We start from the raw sequence: 23,042 nt of genomic DNA on the forward strand, positions 1-23,042 counted from the left end.
TAAAGTAGTTTTTTCCAATTCTGTGAAGAAAGTCATAGGTAGCTTGATGGGGATGGCATTGTATCTATAAATTACCATGGAAAGTATGGCTATTTTCATGATATTGATTCTTCCTGTCCATGAGCATGAAACGTTCTTCCATTTGTTTGTGTCCTCTTTTATTTTGTTGAGCAGTGGTTTGTAGTTCTCCTTGAAGAGGTCCTTCAGATCCCCTGTAAGTTGGATTCCTAGGTGTTTTATTCTCTTTGTAGCAATTGTGAATGGGAGTTCACTCACGATTTGGCTCTCTGTTTGTATGTTATTGGTGTATAGGAATGCTTGTGATTTTTGCACACTGATTTTGTATCCTGAGACTTCGTTGAAATTGCTTATCAGGTTAAGGAGATTTTGGGCTGAGACGATGGGGTTTTCTAAATATACAATCATGTCATCTGCAAACGGGGACAATTTGACTTCCTCTTTTCCTAATTGAATACCCTTTAAGTGCTGCAATTAAGACACACAGACTGGCAAATTGGATAAAGAGTCAAGACCTATCTGTGTGCTGTATTCAGGAAACCCATCTCACGTGCAGAGATGCACATAGGCTCAAAATAAAGGGATGGAGGAAGATCTACCAAGGAAATGGAAAACAAAAAAAAGCAGGGGTTGCAATCCTAGACTCTGATAAAACAGACTTTAAACCAACAAAGATCAAAAGAGACAAAGAAGGCCATTACATAATGGTAAAGGGATCAATTCAGCAAGAAGAGCTAACTATCCTAAATATATATGCACCCAATACAGGAGCACCCAGATTCATAAAGCAAGTCCTTAGAAACCTATAAAGAGACTTAAACTCCCACTCAATAATAGTGGGAGACTTTAACACCCCACTTTCAATATTAGACAGATCAATGAGACAGAAGGTTAACAAGGATATCCTGGACTTGAACTCAGCTCTGCCCCAAGTAGACCTAATAGCTATCTACAGAACTCTCCACCCCAAATCAACAGAATATACATTCTTCTCAGCACCACATTGCACTTATTCCAAAATTGACCATATAGCTGGAAGTAAAGCACTCCTCAGGAAATGTATAAGAAGAGAAATCACAACAAACTGTCTCTCAGACCACAGTGCAATCAAGTTAGAACTCAGGATTAAAAAACTCACTCAGAACTGCACAATTACATGGAAACTGAACAACCTGATCCTGAATGACTTCTGGATAAATAATGAAATGAAGGCTGAAATAAAGATGTTCTTTGAAACCAATGAGAACAAAGACACAATATACCAGAATCTCTGGGACACATTTACAGCAGTGTGTAGAGAGAAATTTATAGCACTAAATGCCCACAAGAGAAAGCAGGAAAGATCTAAAATTGACACCCTAATATCACAATTAAAAGAACTAGAGAAGCAAGAGCAAACAAATTCAAAAGCTAGCAGAAGGCAAGAAATAACTAACATCAGAGCTAAACTGAAGGAGAGAGAGACACAAAAAACACTTCAAAAAATCAATGAATGCAGGAGCTGGTTTTTTGAAAAGATCAACAAAATTGATACACTGCTAGCAAGAATAATAAAGAAGAAAAGAGAGAAGAATCAAATAGATGTAATAAAAATAATAAAAGGGATATGACCACTGATCCCACAGAAATACAAACTACCATCAGAGAATACTATAAACACCTCTACACAAATAAACTAGAAAATCTAGAAGAAATGCATAAATTCCTCGACACATACACCCTCCCGAGACTAACCCAGGATGTTGAATCCCTGAAAAGACCAATAACAGGCTCTGAAATTGAGGCAGTAATTAACAGCCTACCAACCAAAAAAAAGTCTAGGATCAGACAGATTCACAGCCAAATTCTACCAGAGGTACAAAGAGGAGCTGGTACCATTCCTTCTGAAACTATTCCAATCAATAGGAAAAGAGGGAATCCTCCCTAACTCATTTTATGAGGCCAGCATCATCCTGATACCAGAGCCTGGCAGAGACACAACAAAAAAAGAGAATTTTAGACCAATATCCCTGATGAACATTGATGCAAAAATCCTCAATAAAATACTGGCAAACCGAATCCAGCAGCACATCAAAAAGCTTATCCACCAAAGATCAAGTTGGCTTAATCCCTGGGATGCAAGCCTGGTTCAACATATGCAAATCAAGAAATGTAATCCATCACATAAACAGAACCAAAGACAAAAACCACATGATTATCTCAATAGATGCAGAAAAGGCCTTCGACAAAATTCAACAGCCCTTCATGCTAAAAATTCTCAATAAACTAGGTATTGATGGGACGTATCTCAAAATAATAAGAGCCATTTATAACAAACCCACAGCCAATATCATACTGAATGGGCAAAAACTGGAAGCATTCCCTTTGAAAACTGGCACAAGAGAGTGATGCCCTCTCTCACCACTCCTATTCAACATAGTGTTGGAAATTCTGGCCAGGGCAACCTGAAGTAAATTTCTTATGAACCCAGGATTAGGCAAAACTTCTTAAGTTATTTAAGTAAAGACAAATTTACTTGTGTATTTTCTCCCTTTTCAATTATTCCCTTCTATTTTCATGTTACCAATTTCATGTATATGGGATGTACAGATGCAGACAGATGGGAACATGTTTTACAACATGCTTTACAACATGTTCCCATCTGTCTGCATGTATACATACCATATATAGAAAATAGTTTTGCTCTCTTTCTTAAGTATACATTTAAACATGTGGTCTCTGTTCCCAATTATCTTTCTTAGAAAATGAATAAAGTCCAAATATCCAACATCAATGAGAATATTAAATAAATTACAGTACTTTCCTACTGTGAAATATTATATGGTCATTAACATGAATGAGGCATATACAGTAATATGGAAAGATGTCCATCACATGTAGTTGAGTGAAAGGAGCCAGTTACAAAACAATAGGATCCAGCAAATAAATGTTAGAAACTCATGTATGCAGAAGCATATGGGAAAATATCTGGAAAGATATATGTCAAAGAGTAGAGAAAAGGATTGGAAAGTGGGGAAAATTTTTTTTAAGTTTGTATTTTATTTTATATCTGTGAATTGTCTAAATGTTTATAATGAACTCATGCTATTTTTATAATAATATTAAATGATATGCTGACTAGCTAATCGTATTTGATGGTGTCCATTACTCAGCTAGATGCCCTCCCATGCCATTATTTACTCCATTTTATTTTTCTAATTTTACTTCCCATTCTCTCTCCCATTACACTGGATTTTACCTTTTCTAAACACTGCCTGTTTTGTTTAATGCTTCCACCTCAACCCAGAGTATCCGTATTTCCCCTAAATTCCATCTCCAAAGAAAATTGTGCATATATTAGATTTCCATATACATTAAAATACTCCATAAAAGGAGAAAAGTAAATATTAAAGAAATTAAATATATATATATATATATATTTCTTTTCTGAGACAAGGTCTCACTCTCTTGCCCAGGCTGGTGAGCAGTGGTGGGATTAAGGCTCAATGAAACCTCAAACACTGGGGCTCAAGCAATCCTCCTGCCTCAGCCTTCCTAGTAGCTGGGACTACAGGTGTGTACCACCACACCTGTTTTTTTTTTTTTATTTACTGTAGAAACGGGGTCTCCTTATGTTTCTCAGGCTGATCTTAAAATCCTGGGCTCAAGTGGTCTTCCTACCTTGACCTCCCAAAGTGCTGGGATTACAGGCATGAGTCACTGTGCTTGGCCTATATTTTGAATCAACAAGCTTTAATACATTTTAATTCATTACTTCCTGAATTGTAAGGTGTCAAAAAATAATAAAGAGTAGTTACAAAGTTCTTGAGCAGATAACTATTTTCCTTGTAAAAAGATGGCTTACTTAAACATCAAGAATACTATGGTAGCCTTGAAGACCTTTTAGAATGAGATAGGACACAAAAAAAGAAAAAGATGCATAGCACCCTAAAAATGTGAAAAAGCAAGAGATATGTTTCTTACCATTGTGAGGGTAAATGGATGATTTTCTAATGCAGATACACTGGGACAATGTAGAGTAATATACTAAAAAGCAACAAACAGATAAGTTTTAAATGACCAATTAAGAATTTCAACTATTTCAATGATGCTATGTTTGCTAAATTCCAAAAATTACATAAGGATAAAGGTTATTTAAAAAGTTGCTGACCACTGACTCACCTGACCAGGTCTTGCTTTAAAATTTTCTTTGACCATTCGGATTTCCATGACATCTGAGGGATGACTTATGACTGAAATGATGGTGACTGGCTTATTGCTCCGGATATACCTGTAAAGTCTTTCGGCACAGTACAGGCACAAAGGTCCAGAAATCCAAAGCCAAGTCTAAGACAAATTTTTGAAAATATACTTCAAGAAATACTCGTATTGTCGAAATCTACACCCTGCCCAATGCTTATTGCATACATTACAGTAATAGTATTTTAATTTGTATTTTAAATAAGAAAACATAATAAATGAGTAAAAAATAACAGATGCTCACTATCATTCAAACAAACAAAAGTATAAAATAAAACAGAAAGTAATATCAAGACCCTACCCTCAATCTCATGCTCTGGGTGTAACTATCCATGAACAAACAAGTGTATATTCTTTCATAAACCTTTCTATGCCTACAGATATGTAATATATATACACGATATATTTAATAAAAGAATAAAGGGGAGTTAACAATCTCCAATAAATCTGGGGATAATTTTAGAAATAAAGTAACAGTCTAATGTTATTAAATAAGAAAACCCTAGATTTTTAATGTACTTAATGTATATGCATAATATACATACATATAATAAATATATATATGTTAAATATGTATAGCACATATGTTTAAAAATGCAATATGCTAGGCATGTTGTTTACCACTTACTTTTATATAATATAATAAGAATATAAAATAATATTTAGAATTTGGAAACCATGACAATTTTGAATATGTGTTGCATGGTTAGCCCTGATTCCAGGATACATGCAAACTTTGGGAAGTGCAGAAGCCTATGTGGCTTACTGTTCTCTTAAAATTACACACTTTATCTTTCACATCCCTTTGAGGCCTCCAACTAAAACTTGTCTTAATGGTCACTTTTTAAAGCCTCACTTTAGTTGTTTCAAATCTTCCTTCTTTCATGCAGACAGATCATGCCTCTTCTGCATATAATAACATTTAGCCCCACACTGTGTTATGAGTAGCATTGCAAGACAAGGTCTGCAATGTAGCAGCCTCGCACCTTTGAGACAATCACTTACTCTTTGAGTGTCAGGTCCCACATGAGCAAAACGGGAGTCACCATACCTGCCCTGTCTAATATTTGTGAATATTATGTGAAACTCAGAAAAGTTCTGAAAATTATAGCGGCTAGTAGGGATCTAGAGTATTATTATTAATAATAATAAACACATGACTAATACACTATTCCAAAGTCATCTACAAATTCATTCTAGCTTTTGACTTCTCTTTCTTTTCTTCCAATACAGACATTTGACATCACTATTTCCTACTTCCACTTTTTATAGATGAGGAATAAATGGTGTAATCTGCATGGGGGCAGTTCTCACAGGCACAGAGGAAGATAAGGGCCCTTATTGTACTAATTGCTGAATACTTATGGATGTTTACCAGGAGCAAGCATATTAGTCAAAGACCTGGGTTTACATGCTTCCACTGCCACTTACTGGTTTGGAGACTTTGATCAAGGTAAGCACAATTTCTTTATCAGAAAATCGAAGGTGATATTAATTACTTCAAATAGTCATTGTGAATATTGCAAGAAACATTCTGTATGTCTAATAAGTGTTCTGTATTAGGCATACAGGACATTTTAGCACAATGCCTGGCAGACAATATTAAGCATTCAATAAATTGATTTTGCTATTTACTATTTACAATATTATACATAATATTATAATACAATAAAGTAATAATTTGTGGTATTGGTGGTAGGTTTTTTTAACTACTATTTTTATTATTCAATCAGCTTTTCTCAAATGATGGGAAAAATATTTGTCATCTCTTGGCTGCAAGCACCAATGCTGTTGCATGCAAAGGTCATATGGTCAGTTAAGTAGAAATGATATATATCCTCTAATATCAAAGATCTTTTGCACTGAACTGTCAGGTAACTGTAATGGAATAACAGGTACTAATTTACTGTTGAAACATCCTGAAATATCCTATTATGCATGAATATATATAGCTTGAAAAACACATTTATATGTGATGTTGTTCAGTCAAATGGAAACAAACTTTGTGGAGATCAAACACAAAATTAATCTGACCTGTGGAAAATTAGCTTGGAATCTGGGCTCTTCCATACAAATCTTCACAAATGTGTTCTGGGTAAACTCTTCTGGTTTTGAAAATCCTTCAGGGAAAGGTTCATGAAAATGTTCTGAGAAATACTCTGGTAAGGAAATATTCTGAGAGCTGGTTCGGTTAAGACTGATGCAGCCAGGAGGGTGGGTATCTAAATTAGTTTGATACTTCAGCAGCCCTCTAAAATTAAATTTAAAACAAAAAAAACAGAGAAATAAAAAGATTTGAGATCAGGGGACATGGTAAAAGAAAATAATGTATTTATTTATTTATTTATTTTGGCTAACTTTACACAGCATTTATCCAAAAAGTGTTCCTTGTGTATTATGTTTAGGAGAAATTGAAAAATCTTAAAAATTTTTAAGAAATTCTTATCTATAGGACTAAAACAAAAATTTTGGCACTCCAAACAAATGCTATAAATATGTGGTAGAGAAGAATACATTCAATCTCTCCAGGCATTGTTGAATTTGATGGCCTTTACTTCAAGACTATTAGGCATTCATACAATCACATACAAGTTTTCACTTCAATAAACAGTATAATGAGGAATATTTTGCTAGATCTCCAAACATAAGGGAAAAATACAGGGAACATATTTAACTTGGCCAAGCCTGGATAAAACAAGCCTTGCTGATTTGCAGAGAAATGTTAAACAGAAATAACTGGAACTGGAAGTTTGCCTCTCCTATGGTCTGAAAACAATGTATATACAGCAATCAGTCCCTAAATCTGTTTACTTTTCAATTTCACCATAGACAGAACCACATACAAAGTTCAAAATAATAAATCAGGCAGGAGAGGCCACACCATAAAAATCTCATTCTGATTATTTCTTATTTTGTGAGAAACCAAGACAAACCATTCAACTTTCTGTGTCCTGCCTTTCTTGTCAAGAAGTGGTTAACATCTATCTCATAGGGATAATCCATAAAATGACAGATTGTACATAGCGTCAACAAGGTCACTGCTGCATAAGCAAGTATTGCACGACAAAGTAAGATTTGGAAATGCTTGAAAATTTTGCAGTATATTTTATTATTTTAAAGAATACTAAGGAAAAATTTATTTCCAAGATTATCTATTTTTGGTTGGCCTACAGTACATGCTTTTTAAATTATCTTTCATGCTCCCAAATACTTAATTTTAGTAGTTTAATTGCCTGAGGTCAGGAGTTCGAGACCAGCCTGACCAACATGGAGAAGCCCTGTCTCTACTAAAAAACATAAAAAATTAGCCAGGTGTGGTGGTGCATGCCTGTAATCCCAGCTACTTGGGAGGCTGAGGCAGGAGAATTGCTTGAACCCGGGAGGCGAAGGTTGCGGTGAGCCCGAGATCGCACCATTGCACTCCAGCCTGGACACAAGAGCGAAACTCCGTCTCAAAAATAAATAAATAAATAAATATATATATATATATATATGTATGTCACGTCTATGATGCTTTTACAAAAATAACATTTTTAAACAAAAACTGTATAATGATACTAAGAGATCCATATATGAAGGTTAGGAAAGCAATGACCAAGCCAGTCTCTGGTTGTCATCTGGTTCACCATCTCCTCGTCCTGATCACTTTCCTTTCTTCCCTCTTTGCTTATGCTCACTTCCTTTTTTAAATTTTATTTTCTTCCTTAAAATTAGTCATCATGAATCATTAGGGAGCATTCAGTACATGTCAGGGGCATGCATTACATGACATCATAGTAGACCACACACAAACATACTTTTTTTTTTTTTAAAGTAATACAGCAGATATACCCTTTGTATGAGATAAATTGATAAATATTATACAAAAATGAGCCAAATTTTTGTCGGTAATCATTTATAAGTTTCTAGTCACACAATACAATTGCTGGGATATTATACTTAGACAACCTATGAATTTGATTCAGCTTTCTTTACATTAATAATTTACCCAAACCTTTTGCTCCTATTGGCCATCGGAAGGATAGTGACTAATAGCTAAGTAGGTAAAAAACCCCAAGCATTTATTCTACTGGCCAAAAGTTGAACAGACATGAGCATAATGCACTTAGCACTACTCCAATGGTTCTTCCGAATTCAACAGAGTCAAATCCGGCTCCTAACACTCCAGAAACTCATGATCTAGTTTGGAAGATCTCTTCAAAGAAGCTGAACATAAGTCAGACTACAGATAGTAACTGGAGTAGTGTTTTAATAATAGCTTAGTAACGTATGGAAAACACCAGGTCTAGCCCAGAGAAATTTATATGCATTTTACATTATCCTCACAAAAACTGCATGAACTAGGATCATTATTCCCATTTTAAAATTTAAAAATAAAAGTATTTTAAAAGATGAAATAATACCCCAGTGTCACACAGTTGAAAAGTAGCAGGGCCAAGATTTGAATTCAGATCTGATTCAAATTCTATGCTCTTCACCTCTCATGATATATCACATTAGTTCACTGAATCCTCACAACATAACTCTGAGAAAGGTAAGGAAGGGGGAAGATTAATACTTGCTAAGAAAGTATCACATCAGTAATTTTTAGAACATCTATTTCTCATTTAAACTTCAAAACAAAATAATCATACAAGGTAAGTATTTTTATTTCTATTACACAGATGAGAAACCTAAAGCTTTCATTCAGGTAAGAGATGAACTAAGTATACTCAAAGCATAGGGTTCAGAAACCTACCTAGCTCACTCCATGCCCCTATGTCACGCGAAGCAAATCAGATGGTTAAAGAGGTAGACATTGTAAAAGGGGTTCAAAACAAACAAAAGTCAGATTGTGTGTGTGCGTGTGTGTGTGTGTGTGTGTGTGTGTGTGTTGGAATGGGGCTGCTTATAATTTAGGGTCCTAACACCAGGCAAATAAATGTCGTTAATCCCTTCTCCTGTCATAACATTCAAGTGGACATAACTCTACCATGCTCTAGGTCCTTAGAGTAGCGAATGTTGTTACTATACAGTAAAGTTCTTCAGGCCAGCCCAATCAAACAGTTGTGCTGTTCTTGGCACATAAATTGGCACGTATTATTCTAAAATTCCTTTTAATTTTGAGAGCTTTGTATTATTTTAAGCTACACTCAAGCTAAATAGCATAGGCCATCTCTGTCCTAAAACCCCATTAAAACTGTCCTTACTTTGTCTTCTTTTTTTACTTTCAGATTTCAAGCTTTATTTCAAGACTATAGTAATAAAAACAATACGGTATATGCATAAAAACACAAAAAACAAACAGAATAGAGAGTTCAGATTACTTTGTCTTAGTTGTAACTGTTGCCACCAAAGAAATATGGATAAGATCTAAAGACAGACAATGATAAAATCATTCATCAAAAAAAAACTCAAGTATGACATCCCAGGTCATTTGGCTGTAAATTAGGTGGTGAAGGTACTGAAAGTTCACTGGAAGGCAGGTTTTTCACTCAGTATTGAAAGGCCACCTACTGGTTAAAAAAAAAAAAAAAAAAAAAACTTGTACGGTAAAGATCAGTGGCCTTAGATTGGGAGTACTTAAGTATCTCCCAACACAACAATGTCAGTCGGCAGAGCTGGGACTGAAAGCCCAGTTAGTCTAATTCCAAAGTCCGTGCTCCTTTCTCTGTACCAGGCCTATTCCCCTTGCAGAATATCCACACTACTTTATGGACAATCTTTGAACTGAAGACCAATGTATACATTGAGCAAAATTTGATGGCTTTATATGGCTATAGACTTAGAAACGGAGGGAGCATGTTTTATCAAACCAATAATTTTATGTGTTATTTTTCAAGCTCAATTGAATGCAATAACTTACTTTTTCATTGTATGAGTAAAGAGTGAAAGTGTTCATTTCTTTGGTATTAGTGCAGAATTTCTTAGAATTCTTATATTTGAGGGCCATTATAACAATCTTTTTCTAAAGAATATTGAATAGGAATGTAGACTAGATATTAAGGATATTTGGATTGATAGAAAAAATCTGATATTGTCTCTCTAATCCATTTACTTCACTGTGGCCATATTTATTAAAATTTGAGGCACGTGTTCGATATGATTTTTATGGTGTTTTAAATTCCTGGTACCTTTATTTATTTTAGATGCATGCCTTTCTTTAAAGTAGAATGAAATCTTCTCAAATGTAACAGAACCCACTTAAGATAACCCAAAGCTCTGTGTCTATTTGCCAAACAATACTTCCCCTGCTTCTTGCCCCACACCGCCACTGTGATATACCTCATTTAGACACATTATTTTATTAATTTTGGAACCTTATTAGCTTCAATATTATGGTCACTGCGTTCAAAGGCATGCACAGTCTAGAGTAGCACTGTCCAATAGAGCTTTCTGTGATAGTGGAAATGGTCTAAGTCTCTAATGACCAACATACTAACTATTAGAGAAAAGTGGCTATTGAGCAATTAAATTTGCTCAATAAGAACTGAATTCTTAATACTATTTCACTTTAATTTAAATTGAATAGCCACAGCACAGATATAATGGGTCAAATCAAACATAAAACCAAAAATGATAATTTAAAAGGGCAAAATGATTAATGCAATATAAACATATGATAACCTCTTGAGAGTAGAGATGGGTAATGAACTTTGATTATAAAATTCCAGAAAGGCTTCACAGAGAAGAAGGCAGCTGAAGGATGTAGAGATTCCAGGGGTTAGAGAATAGGAGAATGGCATTCCAATATGAGGAAGCCAGATGCACAAAGGTACTTGGTTTATTCCTGAATAAGTAGAAGGGATCATGTCTTATGCATTTATCCCTTATACATTCATACTCACTGCCAAACCTCAGCATCCCTCTAATACTTTTCTTGCACATAATAGATCTCTAACGCATTTCTAGTGAATTGATTTTAAAAGCAAACAATAAACACATAATTTGTTTTAATATAGCAAATCATGTAGTAATCAAAAAGACAGCATTCTTGCATGTATTGTTGTAGCTTTCATAAATAAATGATAAATAATTTTAAAGCAAAAAACAAGAAGGGAAAAAGACATTAGTGAATGGTAAACACAGAGTCTTGCCAGGTTATAATGACATGGCAAGGGATGAGGAAAGAAGTTGCATAGACTATGTGGAAATATAAGTGTTTATTATTAATTTTATAAGTTTCATTGTATGAGGTTCCAAGGAGAAATTTTGAAGTATCTGTGGAATGTCTAGTGTTCTCCTATCATGAGAAATAAAGAATTTTATGGAGTTTCAAAATTGTTTCTCTACTCAAAAGGATCTTAACATGTGCTATCAAACATTCAACCATGTTTCAAAGTTGTAGGTTTCTTTTTTTTTCCCTTGTTTCCCTCAAGAGGCATTATAGTTATCCTATCTGGGTTTTTTTGTTCGTTTGTTTTGCTTTCTGTTTGTTTCTTTGTTTTTAATACCCGGCTGTGACAAAGTCTTATAAAATAATACAATACATTAAATGAATCCTACTAAGTAATAACATGATTTTATGGCAATCAAAACATGATTTTATGGCAAAAGATAAATATTACAAAATACCACACCTGACAAAAGGACAATGCCAGAATCATCCCTACTTTAATTTCACGTTAAAAATATCCCACAAATGCAGTGTCACTTATGTGACCTTCATATTTGTGGTATTTTAATCTATTTTGAAGGAGGAAAAAAAAATTCTTATCCCTTAGGAACCTACTTTTTTTCCTAATATTTTATAACATGATTTTTTTTCTTTATGGTAAAAATATATCTTGAGTCTGGCAGTTATTTTTATTTTGCTTCAAGTACAAAGAAAAAGAGTTTAATTCAAAAAATAAAACCAAATCGTATATTTTAAAATTTATTGCAGTTCTCTAACTTCTGTAGAATCCACTAGAATGTGCAGTTCTTAAAGTCAAGGGTTTATCCTGCTCCACTGCTATTTTTCTACTGCCTAAAATAGTGCTTATGATTTATAATAAGTGCTCAATAAATATTCATTGATTAACTTAGTGACCAGAAGTGTATAAACAACTTCTGTTGTGATTGTTGTTGAAACACGTGATTGGGGAGTCATCTGGTTTTAACAGATACTTGAGCTCATTTTCAACCTTCAAAAAGGAGGTCTATATTTTAGCAAATGGCATGTAGTAACATGACAGTTATTAAGTAACAGAGAGTAACATTAAGTAACAGACAGTTATCAAGAGAGTCAAGTCTACTTGCTAGGTGCATTTAGAAGTAGAATGCTTTCCTAAACTACAGATCCAGTGTGCCTCAGGAAATCCTAAGTATCTGGGCACCCACCCTACCAAAGCTTTTACTCCCACCCCCACATTGTTTTTCTGGCCTAACAGAGTTCTTGCCTCTGCATTCTTTCCTGGCTCTTGCCTTTGATAGCTAAGAGTACTGCCATCTGCAGCTTAAACACAGCAGGAATTGTGTCTAGCTCTTACTGGTGGGGTGGTCCAAGCTTACAAGATAGGAATAACATCATGTGTTTGTAACCTGTGCAGGTGCACCGGACCTTGCTCTTTAGAAAGACCCTGCTATTGGTTTACTGCTCTGTTGTCATCATCTCCAAATGCTTAATAATTTTTTGATCAAGGAATCCCACATTTCATTTTGCAGTGGGCCCTGCAAATTAAGTAGCTGATTCTGCCACAATCTCTGTGCAGTTGATTAATGTATAGCCTAGGGTTTTAAGGGCTTAGGATCAACATTTACAACTTCCTTGAGTACCTGAAGTAAAATAGGTCATTTCCCTAAGTTTCCTTAACTGAAAAAGAGAAATAGTACCTGTTCCTCTGTACTTCACAGGTATACAAAGGGAAGAGCTTTGACCCCTTGCAAAGAAAAAAAAATGTAAGCATCTATTACTTCTTAGTGTTTCCTCAGCTTTCATGCTTCACTAAGATGACAGTGGAGGATAAAATATTTATTTCATGTTTCAGAAAAACAGTACTATACTGAAAATGTTTCTTAAATAAATACAGTCCTTTTTCCTTCCCTTTCCCCCAACTTTCTCATCTTATAATACCAGCTGTAAACACTGGCTAATATAAAAGTTCCCTGAAGAAAAACTGAGATGGAAATTATGTGAAAAAGTATTTGGTCTATCTCCAAAACTGGGGAAAAAATAAACTCGCAGTTTGGAAGTTTAAGAAAATCCATTAATATATACAACTTATAGCATAAATGACTTCGTGTACATAAAAATGCTCTGTATATACTATATCTATGTATATAAGCAGATATATATACATACAAACTATAGAACTATAAGGCATCTTTAATGGGGAAAATATCACATGACCTCAATCCCTACTGTCAACTGGCTTACAGCATAAAATATCAACAAATGTGAATAAACCATAAGATCTTAGTCCATAATTACTATAGAGAAATACTACTTTTTACATAAAATTTAAAAATCCAATGAATAAAAAACTGGAAGTTGGCAAACAAAATTGGAAGTTGGCAAACAAAAGATATAAAGGTAAAAAAACTTTATATCTTAAAGATCATAGTTATATAGGACATTGTATTTATTAACATATTGAAAATATGTAAATATTATGGAGGAGAAGAATTTGGATTCCATCTAACAGAGATCTAATTATTCAATAATATTTTTCACCCCATATATTTAAGTGAAAAATTGAAGAACTAAAAAGTGAAATAAAACAAATCAGGAGAGCTGGGTCTGAGTACGCTCGATCACGCCTGCAAACCCAGCACTTAGGGGCTGAGGTGGGAGGATTACTTGAGGCCAGACTTTTGAGACCAGCCTGAGCAACACAGAAAGACCATGTCTCAAAAAAATAAAGTAAAATAAAATAAGAGGCATGGGTTTTTTTCTTTCAGAATTTTTAGCCACAGAGATGCACAAAGACCCTGTACAAAAATGTGCTAGTCTACAATATAATCAAAATAGTTAAGATTTAAAAGCTAATTCCTTTGGCATGGGAATCAATATACTAGTTGCCATAATAACTAATTACCTAGATAAGACTAAATATAAATGATAGTTACAAAATGACAGTCCAAGTTATAGTTAAACAAATTTAGAGATTATCCTTTATTGTCATCTGTAATGCCTTGATACTTGAGGAAAATTGGAAGAGCCTAGAAGGACAACACATTCCTAGCTTAAACTAATTAATGCAATTCAGCTTCATCCAGTAAATACTGAGTGAGTGATATGTGAAAGGGATTCCCTGCATAAAGATGGTTAATAAACACTCCTATCCCCAAAACCACTATAGTTTACCTAGAATATGGCACAATGTTCTATTTTATTTTTCTTTTTTGGGTTGGAACTCACAGATACATAAGGAGGTTAGAGAAGAGAACTCAGTGTTGCCCTGTCACAATGAAAAGCAACACCAGGAAGAACTCAGCCAGAGCCCACAGAGGGAGCATTTAGACCCAGTCCTAGTCAAAAAGGAATTGCCCATTCCAGCAGTCAAAACCTAAGTCCCAGCAAGCCTTGCCATTTTGGGCTAAAGTGCTCTGGGATTGTAAATAAACTTGAAAGGCAGTTTAGGTTTAAAGGACTGAAATTCCTTGCAAGTCCTGGTGCTGTGCAGGGCTCACAGCCAGTGACGTGGGGGGCACACACCCCAGTGAGACACTAGCCAGAGTAGCCAAGAGAGTGCTTGCACCACCTCTCTACCAAGCCCAGGCAACACAGCTCACAGTTCTGGGAGAGACCTCTTCCTTCTGCTTGAAGGGAGGAGAGAGATGAATAAAGAGGACTTTGTCCTGCCTCTGGGATGCCAGCTCAGCCACAGTAGGATAGGGCCCTGGGCAGAGGCCTGAGGCCCTGATTCCAGGCACTAACTATCGAATGACATTTCTAGACACACCCTAGGCAAGCAAGAAACTTGCTGCCTTGAAGAGAAGGACCCAGTCCTGGCAAGATTAGTCATCTTCTGCCTAAAGAGCCATTGGCCCTTGAATAACCAGCAGTGGTACCCAGGCAGTACTCGCCATGGGCCTTGGGTGAGACTGAGAGATGTTCTGGCTTTAGGTGTGACCCAGCAAATTCCCAACTGTGGTTGTTATGGAGAGGGACTCCTTCTGCATGAGAAAAGGAAAGGGAAGAGTGAATGGGACTTTGTCTTGCAGGTTACATACCAATTCAGCCACAGTGGGGTAGAGCACCAAGCAAGGTTCCCTGATTCCAGGCATTGGCTCTCAGATGACATTTCTTGACACTCCCTGGGCCAGAGGGGAATGCATTATCCTGAAGTAAAAGTCCCAGGCCAGGAAGCATTCACTACAACCTGACTGAGGAGCCCTTGGGCCTTGAATGAACATAGGCAGTAGCTATGCAGTACCTCACTGTGGGCCTGAGGTGGGTTATATTTGTTGCAAGCCTCACTGTAACCACAAATCAGAAAACATACAACAGATACATAAAAAATAGAAAAAGAAGAAATTGAAACATACCCCCAGAGAAAATCACCTTCACCAAAAGGAAGACAGGATGGAAGGAAAGAAGAAAGAGAAGACCACAAAACATTCAGAAAGCAAATAAGAAAATGGTACAAGAAAGGCCATACTTATCAGCAATAACATAGAATGTCAATGAACTAAACTGTCCAATCAAAAGACACACAGTGGTTGAATGGAGAAACAAAAAGACCCAACAATCTGCTGGTTACAAGAAACACACTTCACCTATGAAGATACACATAGACTGAAAATAAACAGATGGAAAAACATATTCCATGCCAATGGAAACCAAAAAGAAAGAGGAGAAGCTATACTTAATATCAGACAAAATAGATTTCAAGACAAAAACCATAAGAAGAGACCAAAAAAATCATATTGTGATAAAGGGGTCAATTCAGCAAGATGATATAACAATTGTAAATATATATATAGCCAAAACTGCAGCACACAAAAACGTAAAGCAAATATTATTAGGGCTAAAGAGAGAGAGAGACTTAAATACAACAATAGCTGGAGATTTCAACGTTCCACTTTTAGCATTGGACGGATCTTTCAGACAGAAAATCAACAAATAAACATCAGACTTAATCTGCACTATAGACCAAATGGACCTAATAAATATTTACAGAACATTTTATCCAATGGCTGCAGAACACAGATTCTTCTCCTCAGCACATGGGTCATTCTCAAGGATCATATGTTAGGTAACAAAAATGTCTCAAAACATTCAAAAACTTGAAATAATATCAAGCACCTTTCCTGACCACAATGTAATAGAACTAGAAATCAATAAGAGGAATTTTGGAAACTATACAAATACACAGAAATTTTACAATATACTCCTGATAGCCAGTGAGTCAATGATGAAATTATTGAGGAAATTTTAAAACTTTTTGAAATGCATGATAAAGGAAATACAACATACCAGAAGAATGAAACTAGATCTCTATCTCTTCCTAAATTAAAAAAATCAAAATTCATTGAAAGCTTAATCTAAGACCTGAAACTATGAAACCTCTAAAAGAAAACACTAGGGAAACTCTCCAGGACATTGGACTGGGCAAAGATTTCTTGAGTAATATCCCACAAGCACAGAAAATCAAAGCAAAAATAGACAAATGGAATTACATCAAATTAAAGAGCTTCTGCACAGCAAAGGATACAATCAACAAAGTAAAGATCTAACCCAAAGAATGGGGGAAAATATTTGCAAACTATCCACCTGACAAGAGATTAATAACCAAAATATATAAATAACTCAAATAGCTCTGTAAGAAAAAAATCTAATAATCAGATTTAAAAATGGGCACCATATCTAAATTGACATTTCTCAAAAGACATACAAATAGCAAACAGGTATATGAAAAGGTGCTCAACATCACATCATCAGATAAATGCAAAGTAAAACTACAATGCAATATTATCACACCACAGTTAAAATGGCTTATATTAAAAACACAGGCAACAACCAATACTGGTGAGAACCTGGAGAAAAGGGAACCCTCATATACACTGTTAGTGGGAATGTAAGTTAGCATAATCCTTATGGAGAAAAGTTTGGAAGTTCCTCAAAAGAGTAAAAACAGAACTACCATATAACCCAGCAATCCTATTGCTAGGTATATACCCAAAAGAAAAGAAATCAGTATATTGAAGAGATATCTGCACTTGCATGTTTATTGTAGCACTAGTCACAATAGCCAAGATTTTGAAGCAACCTAAGTATCCATCAACAGATGAATGGATAAAGAAAATGTGCTACATATAACAATGGTATACTATTCAGCCACAAAAAGGAGATCCTCTCATTTTCAACGACATGGGTGTAACTGAGGTCATTGTGTTAAGTGAAATAAGCAAGGCACAGAAAGACAAACTTCACACGTTCTCACTTATTTGTGGGAGCTAAAAATGAAAACTGAACTCGTGAAGACAGAGTAGAATGACGATTACCAGAGGCTGCGAATGAGATGGGGAGAAGTGGGGATGAATATTGGTTATAAAAATATAATTAGATGACTAGAGTCAACAATAATGTACATTAAAAAATAATGAAAAGAGTACAATTTGTATGTAACACAAAGAAAAGATAAATATTTGAGATTATGAATATCTTATTTATGCAAATGTGATCATTACACATTGTATGTCTGTATCAAAATATCTCATGTATCCCATAAACATATATGCCTACTATGTATTCATAAAAATTAAAAATAGAAAAGTTTTTTAAATGGAGAACATTACATAGACAACAATAAAAATATATGTGTATATATATGTGTGTGTATAGTGTCAATTTTATGAACAATAGCTAATATTTATCTTCTAATAGGCCTGGGAGATACAATTATTTTTCTTTATTGCACAAATCAGGAAGCTCTATAGAAAACTGATTTGTCTAAGATAAGTGATCTTCTAGGAATCAATCCTGTTTCTTCACTACTATAACCTAGGGCATTTGTTTCACTATATTTAAAGTCAAAATACCAAAATGTGTGGGATAGCGAAACTATGGTAATTCACAAATTGCATGTTTACTTGGGTTCGTTTATGTATTTACTTTGGAATTCCATTATCAAATTCATCCCTCACATTTGAGTAATAACTTGATGGGTAATCTAATATTTAGAGAAAATTCATAGCAAAATTCTAAAAGGTATGGGTTTTGGAAATCTGTGGACTTAATTGATTTTTCTATATGATGAATAATGTCTTTTCCCCATTGCTTTCTTTGCTATGTTTTGACTTAATCCTTTTATAAAGACACACTGGCAATAAAATACTGATAAGAATATCTCTTCCACAGCATTTTTATCTGCTCCAGTCTAAATCCTAGTCTTCTTCATTGTTATTTTCAGGTTACATGGGAGAATTCTGGCAAGTAAAGTATCACATAAATATAATTTTATTATTAGATTTATTATAAAGTGATTACATTATATTATAAAGTTATCATATTATTACGTATCTTAACAAGGTCAAACATTTTAGGAAACATTTATCAGGCAGCACCATAAAGAAGCCATTTTCTTCTTACTCCATTTTCTGGGAGCTAGTTAGATTTCACCTTCAAAACCTTGAAATCTATGTACCCTGAATCAAAATTGAACTTCTTATTCAAAACAGGCAAACATATATGTATATATACTCACCAACTTACATGGATAAATAGAAAAATATATCCTAGATTTTTACATAACATAAATATTTTTCATTCATAAGCAAGGGTACTTTCTAAATGACGAATAAATAATTCAATAACTCAAGAAAAGGGTAGAAGTTAAATTCAGGGGTCAAACTTCATGGGCTCAATCTTAGTTTTTTCAGTTATTAGTTGTGTGACTTTGGACAGTTATTTAATCTAATCTTTCATGCTTCAATTCCCCATCTGTAAAATAGAAATGATAGAAGAACTTATAGTACTGTGCATATTAAAAACAAACAAAAAATTAATGTGTGTGTGCGTGTGTGTGTGTGTAAAGTGCTAAGAATAGTCCCTGTCACATATTCAACATTATCTAAAACTAGAGAATTATTTGAATAGTATAATTATTATCCTCTAAAATGATAATGCAATTGTTAAGTTGTTCATTATATTTGTCAAGTTCTCTTTCCAGTAGCCTTCATGGAAGAAAAAAATGCCCCAGTGGCTTTTATTTTTCCCACAATGCAGTGTTTCTAACTCTAAATAAAACTGAAGCAGGCTATATAAAATGTGTCAATGTGATATTAGATATTATAGCTCTTTGGTTAAAATCTAGCTTTAAAAACTTCAGTTCCATATTTTTTGAAACATTTTTGACCACACAAACTTTAGGGTATCTAATGAAAGTTGAGAAACTTGTTTTATATAAAAATATACAAATGTGTCTCAAAATTAAACATATACTTAAATATGCAGATAGATGTGTGTATGTATTTCAGGAATTAATGAATCCCTGAATCCATTCAATGAGTCCTAGGGATTATGGAGCCATGTTAAAAACACCTATCCTATGGAAGGAGAAGTAGAATTTTGTGATAGAAATAATGGGCACCAAACTGATAACGAGTATGCCAGACTCATTAGAAACTAGGCATCTAGGAAGTATTAGAACAGGTCATCTGTATCAGTGACAGAGAGTTTATAAAAGATTTTACCCACTGTCATGAACACCCAAATCCTCAGCCTTCTAATGACCATGGTAGTGGACATCTAATTATAATCTCTAAAGTGAGACAAAGCTAGGCAAACCTACAGTGTGTATTATTTGAAGGTTGTTTCTCAAATACACACGCAGAGCCCCTATTCAAGGTAAGGACTCCTTTTGTGGCTCTAGCTCAAAGTCTACATTAAAACAGTGCATTAGCCTCTCTTAAAACTTTCCCCACTGCCTAGGAATAGGTAGAATACCTATATGACCTGGTTTTTCTATAGCCACTGCTGAATTATCAATAGCATCCCCATTCATTCTCAAAAGTATCTGGTTTGGACAATAAATTACAAAGTCACTGCAAATGTACAGGCAAGAAATGGGAAGCTGAAAAGAATGTAGAGGAAAGTAAAAATTTACTCCCTCAGTACTAGAACAGGATTGTTTAAAATACAACTTGTGGGCCTTCCATTCAAAATTCAATTTGACTTTCCAAGAGGAGCAAGTGCCTCCCACCAGTAGCAAGATGACCAAGCTTTTCCCTCTGCCACATCAGTGTGGGTGAAGAAAGACTTCCACGAAAGGGGCTTCTAAAAGAGGAGATACTTGGGTATCAGCAGTCCTTAACGCTTCACTGCATTGCACAAATATCTCTATCCCCTAACAGTATATCCTTATTGTCCTTCTTCTGAGGCCCGAGGCCATAATAGAGGGAGGTTATTTTCCAGTCAGCACAATAAGCCGACCCCCACAATATCTGTCTAACCCTGGTTAACGTCTTGAGTCTAAACTCCTGTGATGCTCCCCGTTAAACTATCTGCCTATGACACTACCGGGGGTTCATTAATGTCACTGTTGACAAAGCCTGCCCACTGTGTTCCCCTGGCATAAAGAATAAATGTTTTTAAAAACATGCACATAAAAATACTCCTTTTAGATTTCCTAGAAAAAAAAATGATTCAAGTAGAATATAAATCATGCTCTATGATTAACTCTTGCTAACAAGTAGTACCAAATGGCAAAGAGCTCTGCTTAAAAGAATAATTCAGGTATCATTCATATAATAAAAAGATCTGAGAAGTGCAGCAGAGCTAGCACAAAAAAAAATTTACACTATTAATGTGCTGTCATTGCCATCCAAACATTTGAGGAGGACCTTCCCCTCTATCATTTCCAGAATTATCACATTATGGTCTCTCTCACTCACTTAAATAAAGACATAAAATACAATCACCACCCACACAGCACTCTCCAAGCTAAAGCCAGTGGGAGTGTTGACTATGGAAAGATTGCAGAAGCTAAGGTGCCAAATCTCATTTACAATGCATTCCCTCCACATTTCTTCAAAAGGAGCTGGGTTAGGCTCTTAAGCAGAGGCTCTGTGACATTCATAATTTATTTTCCCTCCAATATCCTTTTTATCAGTAAGTGAGAATAGCAGAGAATATGCATCTCCTTCTGAGTTTTTCAAAAGAAAATGAGGAAAGAGATACCAGTTCTATACATGTTTGGAAAGAGGAAATTGTTTTGTTTTGTTTTGTTTTCACCAGGTATCTTAGGAATTAAATATCTTTAATGCAAGCACACCAATAGTAACCTCCTAAAAAGGTATATTAAAAATTAAAACAAAAAATTCCTCAGGAGGAAGGCTTGTTTTGCAAAGATAAACCTTTATTGCTAAAAATCAATAGAATTTTAGAGACCTTAGAATATTATGATTGTTGCCATATCAAGGAATATTCCTTTGAGCTCTTAAGTAGTTTTCAGTATGTTCAACAAATTACTTTGCTGATAAGAAAATCTGGGCTTTTCAAAAGTGTTGTGTCTTTATCAAAAAACCTGATTTTTCAAAGTTAAATGTGGAGTGTCATTCTTACAAAGCTATTAGTATTGGTACTAGTATAATTTGTTCTTATTAACATTTATTGAGTATGTCTATATTCTGCCTACTTTGCTGCATTACCTTATTTAAACCCAAGACAACAATATGATAAAGTGATTTTATTAATCCCATTTAATTGCTAACAACAAGCAAGGACAAATTATCTGCCAAGCTCATACAGGTATTAAGTGATATATCTTTTAACTTCTATGCTGTATTAACATCTTGGAGAAGAAAATTAATGTATTTTAAATACATATTTTAACACTGAAAATAAACACCTAGTTTAGTGTACATGAAATGTCATCTTTTGAGGGTGGCATGCAACGATTTATAAATGAAGAGAATTGCTAAAATATACAACAAGAATGAAAACCAGGTTAAGCCAAGGGCACAGATAATCATGGAACAAAAAATTTGGGTTCTAAATAATACCGATTGCAATATTTGTAGCGAAGAAAGTGAGACTTTCACTCTGCCAAAATCAGATCACATACTCCAAGAACATTTAGTTTGGTGGAAGTTTTAAAAGGGATACAGAGAAGTGTTGCCAAACGGGTGCCAGCATAACTTAGTGGTTAAGAATGTGAATTGTGGTACCTGATACCTGGGTTAAAACTGGAAATCTACTTACTAGCCATGGCCCTCAGCAACTTATCTCTCACTGTTCCTATTCTCTCAGCTGAACATTGAGAATAATAATAATAAATTTACAGGGTTGTTAGGAGGATTTAATGAGAGCAAATGTTAGTAAAAGAGAAACATTCAATTAATATTAATTGTTAATATATTCAAAGAGACAGTTCAGAAAATTGAGATCTGAAATATCACAATGTAAGAAACAGATGAATAGAATTTGGAAAAGTGGGCAACTTAACTTCCATGGCCTCCAGAATCACAGACTTTTAATAGCTAGACAGAAATTACAGTAAAATAATTCCAACCAAAAAAGAAAGAACATCGTGAGAATTAGAACTTCCCCTAAGACAAAATGGACATCTTCAAAATTAGGCACTGACTTAGTAGATATATTGTAGAGGAGCTTAAAAGAGGCTTGATCAAGATATCTTTTCAGCTTCCTTTAAAATTTAAGATTCTATGAAAAAAAAATAACCTTAGAAAATCATATGAAGCAACTTCTCGTACTGTAAAAGTCTGCTTAGGTAGAAAAACCAGTCAACAATGTCTAATCACCTCATCTTTGAAGCCTAATATTTTCTAAAATTTCTAGCCCACACTGATAATTCTCTGAATTGCTAGCATTCATGTAAATAACACATGAATGTTTACATTTTAAACATATGCAGTTT

General features: G+C 34.6%; 1 protein-coding gene across 6 annotated transcripts in view; it reads right to left on the bottom strand.

The window, feature by feature from the left end:
- The window catches only part of NOX4 (NADPH oxidase 4), a 169,748-nt gene that overhangs the window by 68,022 nt on the left and 78,684 nt on the right, over positions 1–23,042 (bottom strand). For all 6 annotated transcript variants that reach the window (NM_001131440.1, XM_009246930.3, XM_054523572.2 and 3 more), the window contains 3 exon segments: positions 3,982–4,044; positions 4,180–4,344; positions 6,292–6,508. In NM_001131440.1, coding sequence (NP_001124912.1) covers positions 3,982–4,044; positions 4,180–4,344; positions 6,292–6,508 — 445 coding nt within the window.

This window comes from Pongo abelii, chromosome 9, assembly GCF_028885655.2.
Source record: "Pongo abelii isolate AG06213 chromosome 9, NHGRI_mPonAbe1-v2.0_pri, whole genome shotgun sequence".
Lineage (NCBI taxonomy): Eukaryota > Metazoa > Chordata > Mammalia > Primates > Hominidae > Pongo > Pongo abelii.